Source organism: Oreochromis niloticus, linkage group LG1 (genome assembly GCF_001858045.2).
Source record: "Oreochromis niloticus isolate F11D_XX linkage group LG1, O_niloticus_UMD_NMBU, whole genome shotgun sequence".
NCBI lineage: Eukaryota > Metazoa > Chordata > Actinopteri > Cichliformes > Cichlidae > Oreochromis > Oreochromis niloticus.
The window spans coordinates 3,506,718-3,520,054 of NC_031965.2; the positions used below are offsets into that span (position 1 = coordinate 3,506,718).

General features: G+C 41.5%; 1 protein-coding gene across 21 annotated transcripts in view; it reads left to right on the top strand.

Moving 5' to 3' along the window:
* The first annotated feature begins 1,777 nt into the window (after positions 1 to 1,777).
* Positions 1,778 to 13,337, top strand: part of ppfia1 (PTPRF interacting protein alpha 1) — a 49,374-nt gene continuing 37,814 nt past the window's right edge. For 15 of the 21 annotated variants that reach the window (XM_025908588.1, XM_025908607.1, XM_019349075.2 and 12 more), the window contains exons 1-2: positions 1,778 to 2,880; positions 4,369 to 4,638. In XM_025908588.1, the coding sequence (XP_025764373.1) occupies positions 4,369 to 4,638 (270 nt within the window). In that variant the 5' untranslated portion in view covers positions 1,778 to 2,880. Of the gene's footprint in view, positions 2,881 to 4,368; positions 4,639 to 13,337 lie in introns of those variants that run through there. The other 6 variants (XM_013275987.3, XM_019349425.2, XM_019349349.2 and 3 more) reach the window with 2 other exon arrangements.

The window sequence follows — 13,337 nt, forward strand, 5'->3', positions numbered from 1 at the left end:
TATGAGAACAGATTTATAGTCAAGTTCTCTGATGACACTGTCCTCTTGTCCTTGCTTTATGGCCCTGTTTTACCTGAATTTGTGAAGTGACTTGATGATAACTATCTGGATTTAAATGTCCATCCATTAATTTTCTTTGTTTGGGAATAGTTCCTTGTGTATTAAAAGTCCCATATATACTTTTAGTACACAAGGAACCAGCAGTCACCCACACTTTGAAAACATCTACAACACCGACAGAAGGAGGATGGAGAACCAGCTTTACCTGTACAGTGTCAGCAGAGACTGGAGGGGTCTCTGGACCATCTTGGACTATAAGGAGTTCTCAGCCTATAAGGGACACAAGTGGTCAAATGAACTGCATCACTTTTTTAATTGGGTTTGATTCATTATCTGCCCCCCTCCCAGGTCTGCTGCCACTGCTACAGCCACAGCCACCACTACCCCATCTCCACCTCAGCATGTCTTCACACTCCCAGTTCATTTCCAGTGTGCTGCCTCTCCCCCTAAGCCATGATCCTCCAATACACAGCCACCCTGTTTCTAACATGTTTCTGACTCTAATGCCCAAGAGGCTCTGCAATACCGCCACCAAAACACTGGGTGGAGGTAGGGAGTATATAGCATTGTTGGCCAATCTTTACTTTTTATTTGTGCTTCCTGTGTTTATTTTAAATAATGGTGACTACAAGGCATGTCATACTACTCCAACTGGAGTTGATACATCTTGAAGAAGAGATACTGATAATGAAGGAATTGCAACTGGAAAACCGAGGGTCTTGAGTTGTCACCTCACCAAGAACACCTTACTGATGTTCTTGTACCCCATTCCAACCTTGTACAGACCTGGAATGGAACAGATTGATTCTGTGGTGTGCAATGAAAATCTCTACATCTCCAGCTCTGCCAACTCCAATTAAGCCTCATGTCTTTTTGTCAGTTTCACCTGTCTCCCTCTTATTCACACACGTAGTCTGTCTTGCATTTACCTGTCAAACTATACATCACAAAAGGACTCACTGCCATATTTTAAACCTCAGACCTGTCAAATTGTTCATTAAAATTAAATTGCATTAAAGTTTTATTAAAATGCATTAAAGTTATAACTCAAACATTTTCTAGTGAGCTTCTGTAAAAAAATAAATTCTCAAAATATCACATCAAAATTGACAAAATAAATGAATACAAAACTTGTTGGGTTAATCCGTCACAAGAGGGCGTAAATGTTCTTTATTGCGAGAGCTTGGTTTATCAGTAACGACTGAATGTGGGCCAAAGAGTGAACTAAAGAAATTATTTGGAAAAAAAACAAAAACGTTTGGCTCTTCGATACCTTCTTCCAAAAGTTACATTTTAAATTATAATGGCTGAATTCGGTTAAGATGACCTCGGGGCCTTTTAAATCAAACTCTTAAATGTTCCTCTTAATCATAGTTACGTTATATTATTATTATTATTTATTATTATTATTATTATTATTATCATCATTATTGGTTCTACAAGCAAAACATAGACAAAAATACAATATTAAATGTTAAATGTAAGTTACATGTGTATTTAAAACATATCAGAATACAAACTATGGTAAAATAGCCTGTTTGATATTAGCCGAACGGTGAGACATCCGAGAACCTTCACAGACATACATCCGAGATATTGTAACCTGTAAATGTAAAGAAATAACAGTATTGTTGATGGAAAAGTCGTGCTTTGTCTCTGTCTTTTCAATACACGACGAGTGTAAGCTTATATCCCTACAGGAACTGAACGTACTGCTACTTCTCCACTTCCTCCTGTTGCCAACCTGGGAAGCGCTCTCTTCCCGTAGACTGGCAGGCTAAGTGCAAGCGACACTTAGCCCACCATTGGCTGTCCCGACTGCCGAAGCTGGCAGGCAGTGGCGACAGGGAAGGACCGGACCAACGGACCTTTTTGGTGGAAATACTGACAGAACGCCGGGAAATCGGGCGGAAACAAAGGGAATATATGTTTTTATAAGCGGTCTGGATTTCGTAAACAGACTGAAACGCTGCTAACGTTGAATGTTAGCTGGAAGTTTCCTAGCTGGTGCCGTGATGTGGTGACGCGACTCCACGGAATCGACGGGAAGCTAACGTTAGCTGATGCTAACGCTACTTGATAAATGAATAATTTTTAACAGAGCTTTTAAGACTCATTTCAGGATTTTAGCATTTTAGATAGTGTAAGAAACTTTTATGATAGATTTTATCATGTTATGTACTTTTATAATAAATAATGTTAATGCTTCAATGACTGCCTGACGTTTTTAAGCTAAAATAGAGCAGCAAACATTAGCTTCCTAGCTGGCTAGTAGCTAACATTGGCTAGTTGTCGACTTTAAACTGTCTTTAAGCCAAAGAGTCCTGTTTCAAATTAGCTAAACCGACTACGGCTGCTTATTTTTTTCACGTCACTTAACTGTATCAGTTAATGTTCACTAGTTATATATGAGTCAAACTTTATATCTGAGGATGGTCGTTCGTTTTGAGATGCAAAAATGAACGCTTCGTTCCAGAATCCAGATATGCAATCACCGAATCACCAGCTTACTTAGTGCTTGTTGGCTAGCGCAGAGTTAGCCAGTCAAACTTGGAATACTGCCCCCTGCTCACTTTATGCGAGTTTCGCTTTGAGGCCTTTTCTGAAATTATCTTTTTTTTTTCCACCAAGAGGACCCTTTCACTGCCTTAATGCATCCCTGCCTCTGAATGGAATTTCTGTTTTGAATGACTCTGGATACTTGTAAAGCTTGACAAGGCTCTAATCCACAGTTGGAGTTAGCTGGACTTGTTGACGTTTACTTCGTCATAACATAACCTGGATTTACGAAGGAACTTGGAGTAATAATATTCTTTGAAGGTGAGAAAGAACTTTAACACGAAACAACTTTAGAAAACAATTGTAGGGTTTAACCTAACTCCCAGACGTATCTGATAGCAGTACAATGGGCAAGCACTATACCGTCGATGCATTTCGGCTTCCAGCCATCCTCTTGATGGGGACCTAGTTCTTCATTAAAAATAATCATTTACAAAATGCAAAATACAAAAATACTTTAAATAGATTTGTAATTACTTTGACAATTGGTGGCCCCCTCAATCGTTTGCTATACCTCATTTACTACCCTGTTAGCCTTTATCTTCGCTCTGCAAAAAAGAAAAAGCTTCGAGAATCGCTCCTCTGCAAGTCAGCCAAAGTCCTCTACTTCCACTTGTCATCCTTTAGTTTTTGATGCATGGTGCAGTAGGTAGGTAGGTAGGGTAGGTAGTGCCCCCCGCCATCTGTCACTACCTTTATAAAGATCCTCAATGTGACCATCCCCCTCTTAAACATGGTTTATCCAGAGGGGCTTGACCTCAATAAAAAGCGTTAGTTTGGATTTTGCGTTTCACTTTGCAAGGGTCTAGTAGGTAGATTTGTTCTAAATAATTGGCATGTATCAAGAATGGTCCGCCTCAGTTATAGGAAAGTGCAGTTAAGTGTTTTTGAGATTTTGGTGTACCTAGCTGCTACGTGTTCCCTATTGGAAGTTGTTGTTCCTTTTAGGTTGGTTAAATCCAACTCACATGATTCCTGCTTGTCTGTCTGGGAGCCTGTCTACAGGACTTGAGCCGCTTGATATGGAGAGCGGCTTTATTACCCAGACCTTCTCAGCTTTTTCGTAAATTTAACTAGAATGGGTTAACGTAATTGTTTTTCTATAGACTACTATCAGCACAAACTAGTTAACCATTACAGTAAGTCAACTAGATTCAACTGATTTTGGTCTTTGTTGTCCCTTTTGTTAGTCAAAAAGCTACTGTGAGGGTTAATTTAAACTATGGAGATTAAATTACCCCTGATGAGGACTTTGAGACTTGCCCACTGTCTAATGTTATATCTCAGTGTGTTAATAATTTTGTTGATATAGGATCTGTGTGGGGGGGTTTTTTTGTTTTGTTTTGTTTTTCTTTGGTGTTCTTCAAAGAAGTTTTAGTATTCAGTTTTAACAAGTTAATATGCTTTTTGACTCTGTAATGTCCTAACAAAATAGCACACAGACCTCTGTTGCATAACACAAGCTCTTTGCCTTAGCATGAATATTGCATATACAGCTTTCTTTCCTGCATAGCTACGCCCAAATACTCATTCTGAAACATGTAAATGACACAGTTGTAACTTTGTTTTTATAAAACTTGGCTAGGATCATAAGCGAAAGAGAGTAATGAAAGTAAAAAGGAAATTATCCATAGCACTTAGTAATTGGTGTTATGACTTCTCCATGAGGGGTGAATTTTTTGCTTTATTGACGTGACAGTGACGGAGGGCCTTGTCTCTCCTGTTTTCTCCTGCTCTTTATTTTTGCAGATGATGTGCGAGGTGATGCCCACCATCAGTGAGGCCGAAGGCCCTGGTGGTGGAAATGGAGGAGGCCGTCGAGGTTCTGGTTCGCCACTTCAATCTGACTCAGAGGGTCACTTTGAGTCGTTGATGGTGTCTATGCTGGAAGAGCGAGATCGTCTTCTTGAGACCCTGAGAGAGACTCAGGAGAATCTGGGCCTGACCCAGAGCAAACTGCATGAAGTTAGCCATGAAAGGGACTCACTACAGAGACAGCTGAACACTGCTTTGCCACAGGTCAGTGAGAGAGACTTTTTTTCTTAAAGGAAAATCCTATTCTTAGTCCAGGTAGATTAATTCTTAAAGAAATTCAGTGTTTGCCATTCTACAGTTTCTGCCTGAGACTAAGCCTTTACTGGAAGAAATGGTACAGAGAGTGGTTTGGTTTGGGGAATTGTATGGCTTCTGGATTGTATGTTACAATGAGTTTTGAACTAGCAATGCACCAATATTTGGATTGGCTTTCTGCCAGATGGTAACTTGAAAAGCTGGATTGGATATCAATGACAATGAGCCTATGGCCAGTTAATTCAGCTCAGGTGTATGCCTCTTACTAAACCACTTTGGCAGAAGAAGACAGGTTGCTAGAGGAGGAACTAGGGCTGGGCGATATGACCCAAAATTCATATCTCGATATTTTTTAGCTGGATGGGGATATACGATATATATCTCAATATTTTTTTTTAAAGCCATAAAGTAAGAACAAAAAGAGAGTTCTTAGTCAAAGCTGTGTCCCAGATGTCACACAGCCACTTTTATTAACATACAGCGCAGATGTACATGAAAAAATTACTCAAAAATAAATTATGAGCATTTATTAAATAATAATGCTCCATAAATAAAAGAAAACAATGTTGTTTTTGTGCATAACAAAAAGCTCACAATTGCTCACAAGACGCTGAGCATAATAACAAAGAGACCGATTTCACAGCTGCTCTATTCCCAAGTTCTACTGCGTGACTGACAGCCTTGTGCCGTTCACACTGTCATACCATGATCGGATATGGGTCGCATAGGGTCAAAAAAATCGGATTTGATGCGCTTTCGCCTGCAGTGTGAACATAGCCTTTCTCTCTTGCTCTCACTGTTATGTTTGGTGTATTACTGCTTTGGAAGATTTTACTACAGCCTAACATGTTTCAGCATCCACAAGTCTAATATGGTCCGTGTGGATGTCCATGTGCCTACCTGTTTTTTGAGACCAGGTAGTCTTGTTCACAGTGAATTTACATTATAATGCACCAACTACGCATGCGCTCCAGACAATAGATGTCAAGTGGACTTGAAAGAAGTATAACAGGAATGATCGTTTGGCTGCTGTGCGGTTTTCAGCTGTCTGTCTGTGACGCCTAGGATTGAGAGGATAAAAAGGACAAACTAGTGGTCTTACTGCACAGCGTCCTAATAACTCAAACTGAGTGCAAACAAATTGGGCGGACAGCAAGAATATATTTATTTGATTGTAGTTATTATTGTCCTGTTGACCTATACAGCTTTTTTTCTCTCTTCCTTAAAGCATCACACTGCCTCCAACAGCTTGCCTTCTTTCCTGATGCCAGGTGTATTTTTTTCCACACACGGACAGCAGAGAACAGAGGTGTCAAACTCATTTTACAATTTGGGCCACATATAGCCCACTTTGATCTTAAGGGGGCCAGACCAGTGAAACGCCCTTTCTGTCAGTGTAAAGAAGTGACATGTTTAACTGTTCACTACATGATAAAGTAAAAGTTGCTTTGACAAAGAAAGAAATCTGTTAGTACGACTCTTTGGACTGAAATTGTAAGAAGTAAATGTGTAAAATTATAGAAAGGTTCTGGTAGCTTATTGTCCACTGTCCAGTTTTGTTTTTGTTTTGTTTTGTCACTGTAGTTGTAAAAAAAAAAAAAAAAAACCCAAAAAACCCATTGTTATAGTAGAAAGTGAAAAATGGAAACATTTCTATCATTTAATTGTTTATTGCTTAATTACTTTGTAGTATAAATGGTCATAAGGGAGTATTTTAAGCAGTAGGAAAAAACTATAAAACTTATAAAAATACAGTAAAAAGTCCAAGATAAACAAGGTAAGCAAGATAAACAGACGTTAAGAATTATAAATGGGTTCAAGTGCACATTTAGGCCTGTGAGACTCATTTAGACACTCAAACACTAAGCCATGACTCTGTGGTACATGCAGTTCTCATTCCTAACATTCGTTTTCGATGTCACTATGGGATGCCCCTCCTTGCATGTTCCTCAGAAGCATTTATCTCATTCCGCCAATCCTGATTGACTGATGATCATGACAAGCATGTCGCACAGAGCTGCCCACCCTTGCACTTTTACATAGTCCTTATTCAAAAACCTGTTCTCGCAGCGATATCTCTGCATATCTAAACCTTCGTAGGCTGGCTAGCTTAACTGTCCACAGACAGGAGTGTTAGCTTTTTCCCGCCACCGGGCGCTAGCTACCTTCGCTCGTCTCTCCTGAACCCGGATCTTCATCGTAGATTGGACGTCATACCACTTACCTCCGGTAAGGCGGTCTTGTCTGCACGATTTAGCACACCAGCTAACACCACTTTTCTTCGGCCGAGACTAGCAAACCAACTAACTTGTACCCCTCTCCGTTAGCATCCCAGCTAGCAGAAAATCTTTCCCTCACACCAAAGGAAGTGGAGACTCCGATGCTCATGTGGCAACAAATTTTCGAGCAAGGACACACACCAGGTCTGCTTGTGTGGTCTCGGGCTGGAACATGCCCAGCTCGCAGTCGAAGCCCCGTTCATGTGCGCACTGCGTCCAGTTCAACATGAAGAGTCCCTGGCGACAGCTAGCCTGTTGGGAGCAGACCCCTTCTTATCCACAGCCGACACCGTGGCTGGTGGCGGCGACAAGGAGGCAATTGCAGAAGCCGAACCTCGGGGTCGCACCAGCTGGGGCTCACAGCTAGACCTTGCCGTGGCAGCTCGGCCAATGGAAGAAGTGTTGGAGTTGGATTACAAGGATGACGATGAGGACACCTCAGGAATCCTCTTATCTGACGATGGGGAGGGTGAAGATGAAATCTTCGTACTCTCCTATCAGGCGGCCAAGCCCGACACTGCGACCGCTCTTTGGGACGAGCGAGGAAGCACACCAGCCTCACTCGCTCCTAGCATGGATATGCAAAATGTGTGCAAACGCGCTGCATCAGGGCTGAATATCCCGTGGTACGACGTCGTAATGGAGACCACCAGATTACGTTATGAGGGGAAGAAATTGCCCCAGGCTACCAGAGCGGCAAAGTAATTACTCCCAGTCTTCCCAGAGTTGCTGGAAGAGGTAACCGTCTCTTTGATCTCGCACATGCGTAGCCGCCTGTCCTATATGGATTAACCCATCTGGCCTTGATATCTCCCACTCTCTTCAGTGTGAGGGAAAATTATCACACCCTGATTTTGATAGCTCCCCTCTGCACTGGCTGGCGGAGATATATCAGCTTTTGTGCGTGCAGCTGTGGCAACTCGTGTTGTACAGGGACATGCTGTCTCAGGCAGTAGGAACAATTTTTCACCCACATCCAGAGCACCTGGCACTTTGGACCTGGCCTGTGAGCGGGTGACATTAAGCACAGTGGGTCTTCCCCAGAGTGCGATTAATACTATTCAGAATGTTAGGTCGTCCCCCACCAGGTCTCTTATGACCATAAATGGAGGGTCTTTGAGAACTCGTGCCATGATAGGGGCCACATCCCCTTTCAGTGTACAGTGGGCGTTATATTGGGATTCTTGCAAGACTTGATTGATATGTGTAAAGCTTTTTCCACAGGTAAAGTATATTTAGCAGCCATTACTGCCTGCCATGTGGGTTTTGGTGATAAAACGACTTGCCAGCATCCACTGGTCTGCCGTTTTATGAAAGGGGCTTGCAGACTACTGTCTGTCTCCAGCCCTCTGGTGCCCCCTTAGGACTTGGCAGTGGTGTTGGAGGGGCTTTGTGGTCCTCCGTTTTATCCAGGAGGCTGATTTTGAGCATGTGTCTTTGAAGACAGTATTGCTGCTAGCCTTAGCCTCCGCTAAATCTGTCAGTGACATTCATTCACTTTAAGCGCACCCATCATATACTCAGTTTGCCCTGGGGCAGACGAGGGTGTCGCTGAGGCCCAACCCGGCCTATGTGCCTAAGGTGGTTGGGGCATGTGTACCTATTGCAGAGCTAAGGAGCAAAGGCTGCATATACTATGTTCAAATTTTGCATTCATATTTGGACAGGACCAAGGATTTTCAGAAAAGTGATCAGTAAGCAATGGCTCTCACGTTGGATTCAAGACAGTCAAGAAGGGCTGTCTGGTGAGATATCTCACTCATGTTACTCTGAGAACCATGTTCTCATTCCTACCTTTTGTTTCACTATGGGAAATGGAGACTGCCATATTGCCAGACATGCTTATCTCAAGCAATTACTGCAATAGCCAGTAGCCAACCTATCCAAGTAAGGGACCCAGTGCCCAGCACTGCTTGGGCTACACTTGGAGTAGAGACGTCCAGCCTGTAAACAAAGGTGAGAGGTGAAAACCAGCTTGCTGCTGCACAGATGTCCTGGATTGACACCCCTCTGAAAAAGGCCTAGAACGCTGACAGACCACGAGTGAAGTGAGCCCACAGGTCATCTGGTGCCTGCCAGTACTCGTATACCCAAGTGCCACTAAAAGTGCGAAGGCTTTATTGTAATTGCTCCATTTGTTATTATTATTCAGACCAATGAATCACCGTTTTGAGGGCCCTAACATGCTCAGAAGTGCATAATATTTTGCACATCTCTCAGGACTGGTGAAAATGTATGTATTTTATTGGTTTCAGACATGGACGCTTCAAAATGGACAGAGTATTTTGTAGTTTTAAGTACTATGGACACATAGTTTGAGCTATATGAATTAAATATGGTACACATTTGTAACATGCCAAGACAGACAAAAGTCTCTAGGCTCCTTGACCCAAACCCAACAGGAAGTCCACCATTTTTGGTGATTTGGTGATGAAATTTCAATTTGCAGTCATTGCACATTCACACATATGTACAGTTTGGCCTAATTTTCTCAAGTGTGCTAAAAAAAGTCCACCCTTGAACACATTTCAATTGGATTTTTTACAACGGTCACAGCGGTCACACCTAATAGAAACTGGAAATATCATGTTTGCATCTTGTGGTATAGCTTTGAACTGACTGACCCGAGCAACCTCAAAGTTGGTCAGAAAAGCCTCAAGGAGTTGTTCTTAGTTTCTGTTCAAAACTGTGAGGTATGGTGTGGCCCCTAACCCCTGCGAATACCCGGGGTTGACTGTATGCCTCCTTTCTACATTGTCCAGTCTGTCCCGAACTTCACGTATGTTTTGGGAGTCGGAGAGAGCTATGTGTCAATGTTAGGTCACACTTATGGCACCACCAGTGGCAAAAGGAAATATGTGAAAAGTGGTAAACGTCATCAAATCTAAATGAAATTTTAACTGGTGGTTCGCTCAGGTACATGGAGCTGCGTAAATAATTAATTATTGATGAAGGAGCTTGAGGAAGAGGCTTATGTAGGACTACCAACCAAAATGATAGAGTGTAAGCTCAGGCTTTTACTCATGTGTTTCCCTCTGAAGTCAGTGTAGCCATTCAGGTGAATGAAAGAATGTTTTGATATAACGCATCTGAGAGACATTTCTGGGACTGCATAAAGTTCTGTTGACTGAGACTCAGGTGGGGTGCTGGGATATTACAGACTATTTCATTTGTTGAACTTATGTCATTCCACTTATGTGGAAAAGCTGACAATATTCAGTGTCAGTTCAGAAGCAATCACCCTATCAATGAAGATACTGGTTACTATGCCTTGAGCTTCAATTGCATTATTTTCCACCCTTCCTAAGTTATTTTATTTATTTATTTTTGCAAATTTATTACACTGAAGTGTTTCAGATCATTAAACAAATTTTAATATTAGTCAACGACGATCCTTTTATATAAAAACTTGAGTCTTTACCCCTCAGGCGGAGGGGTAAAGGTTGATGGGGTAGTGTCGTCCATCCGCGGGGCGGGCAGTAAGGTTGGGCGATTGGATGAATATATTGACTATAGACGATAGGCTGAGCCTCTCACTGATTGTTTTTACCGAGTGATTTATCTATTTATTTGCCCATCAGTAAGTTTTGTAATAATGTTGGTTGAAGCTAAGAAAAGCAGTCGGCGGGAAAAAACATAATAGCGCTGTTTTAACGGCACCCTCTTCCAGCTTGCAAGCAAATGGACCCTCCTCAAAGTGCTCCCAAATGCAGCGATTCATTTACTCAAACTCATAACAGAAAGAAAGAAAGACAGTAGCCTGTGTTCAGAAAAAAACAAAAACATTTTATTTTAATTAAAAAACCCACAATGGTAGGGAGGGAAACAAAGAGAAACTGGCTTCTTTTTCCCACTATAACTGTGTTTATAGGCTGTTCCAAACAACAAATTCAAAATTAAACAAAAAGTAAGTTAAACATCAAAATGTTTCTTCCAGTGAATATTAAAAAAAATGCCAGACGTAATGTTAAGTCTTTTGTGCGATTTGGTGCATCTTAAATAAATGAATGAATAATCCAAAAAGTAGCTATATTAATACTGAAACAAACAAGAAGAGAAGGTAAAATAGTCCCTCCAAACAAAACTTATAAATTCAAAATGTGCACATCAGTCCTTGCATGATTACATTGCTCCGCCCATCAAAAAGTCACCTGCGCAAATATATCGCCTATCGTCGTTTGTTGGACTGACGAATGTTGGTTGAATGTCGGGCAGTGTGGGCGTCCGAATTTGACATTTGACAATTTGACACCATGCGAACGAGGCGACATAGGATTGTGATACCACAGCAGCATCTACTGAAAGTCTCAAACAAGTTTGAATCTCAGTGACCTCGACCTCAAGGTCAGAGGTAAAGTTTTCTGAAAATCTTGTGAACACAATTTCAAATGTATACCCTAGGTGTGTGTATTTGCCAGGAGGCTGAGGGATAGCACTGGCATCCACCAGTATTTTGAAATGATGATTTTGTCTATTAAGGGGGAAGAAAGCTAGCCAAACGTTTCCAAAAAGATGACCTTAATTTCCCTAGCCACACTCAGGCCTGATTACACCCAGACTACAAGCTACTGTTAGTAACAGACTGATGAACCTGCCCAGGGTGTAGCCCGACTCTTGCCCTATGGTAGCTGGAATAGGCTCCAGCCCCAGGCTACTCAAATAAGGATAAGCGGGAGAAAATGGATGGATGGTTAAAAAAATAAATAATGTTTTCACTTTGCACATGTCAAATTTTGTCCTTATTGTTAGGGTTCTCCATCTCTTTGAAATCATAACACCCATGGTGATATTGTGCTTCCTGTTTTTAAAAGACCAGTGACCAAATTTTCTGTTCTGGTCAGTGCTACAAAGGCATGAATTGAGAGTGCACAGTAGTAAGACACAGAGACAAAGGCTGGCTTGTTACACATAGTGACAAGAAAGTGACAGAGTGCAAGTGTTGCTTTTGGCCAAATGTGAGCTGAATTAATAGATTAAAAGGAAACGGACACGAATGGAGGAGAATGCTTTTTTTATGTAGTTTAGTTTTAAAGGCCAGTTGCTTTATTCTTAAAGCTTTACCAGCCTGTTTATATTAATTATCTAGAATGTTTTTTGTTGTTGTTTTAAATGGATATTGCTTTACATACATGCATACATTTGGTATGTTTTGTAGGTTTTTGTAGGCAATACTGGTTTCAAATTCCTCTACATTTAAATGGGATTCAAATATTTCATTCCATAAAATGTTTTTTCTTTTTTAGCCATTTTTCAGTGTGTTTAAGATCATTATCCTGTTGAAAGGTCCAAGTCTGGTTAATATTCAACTGTTGAATAGATGGCTTCTTTTTTGCTTCTCATTCTTAAACTCTCTTGAAATTCTTTCATGTGATTCTTCTGTAGGTTGCAGAGGTGGTTTGTAGGGGTGCAACAATACTCGTATCGATATTGAACCGTTCGATGCAGTGCTTTCGGTTTGGTACGCATATGTATCGAACAATACAAAATTTTAAATTTATTTTATCAACTTTTCTTCTGACGATGCTGTCTGTGTTGAGCGCTCAGTGGATCTGCGTTCGACTACTCCGCCTAGGCTGCACTGTCGAGTGCAGATCCACTGAGCGCAGCGCAAGCTAACAAGACATAAGTTAAGCTCGTTGCAACATGGCAAATTGAACCTCCCCCACCCTCATTCAGATCCGGCGTTTGGAACTATTTTGGTTTTCATGTGAAGTTTGACCCTGATGGTAAGCGCGTCATGGACAAAAGTAAAACAGTATGTTGGATGTGCAACGCAATGCTCAATTACATTGGCGGGAACTAGTGCGTTAGCACAGTTAGCTCGTTAAGGTGTTGACGCTGTCCAGCCTCACGCACAGGGCGATCCGCTGTAACTCGTTAACGGAGATTTGCCGTGTTATGGTGTTAGTGTCATTTTAACGAGATTAAGGCTGACAGCACTAGTGGGAACATAACGAATATGACTGCACATTTACGCCGACATCATCCTAGTGCAAAGACAAGTGGAAGCAGACAAAAACAACAAGCACGCATGCTACAAACTTTACCCGAGTCATTTAGACAGCCATCAGCACATGATTCTCCTTATGGGGACCTGATATGTTTAATATGCTGCTGAGAATATAGCCCAGAAGAAGGGTATAGTATAGCTTTTATTTTTGAAAGAGCCCTTTCTCTGTAATAAACTCTCTTTTCCAAAGATGAGTGATTTCTCGATCTGATAGATTTATTTATTTTTTTATTATTTTGTTGTTTCAGCAACATCCATCCATCCATCCATTCGCTTCCGCTTATCCTTTTCAGGGTCGCGGGGGGGCACTGGAGCCTATCCCAGCTGTCATAGGGCGAGAGGCGGGGTACACCCTGGAC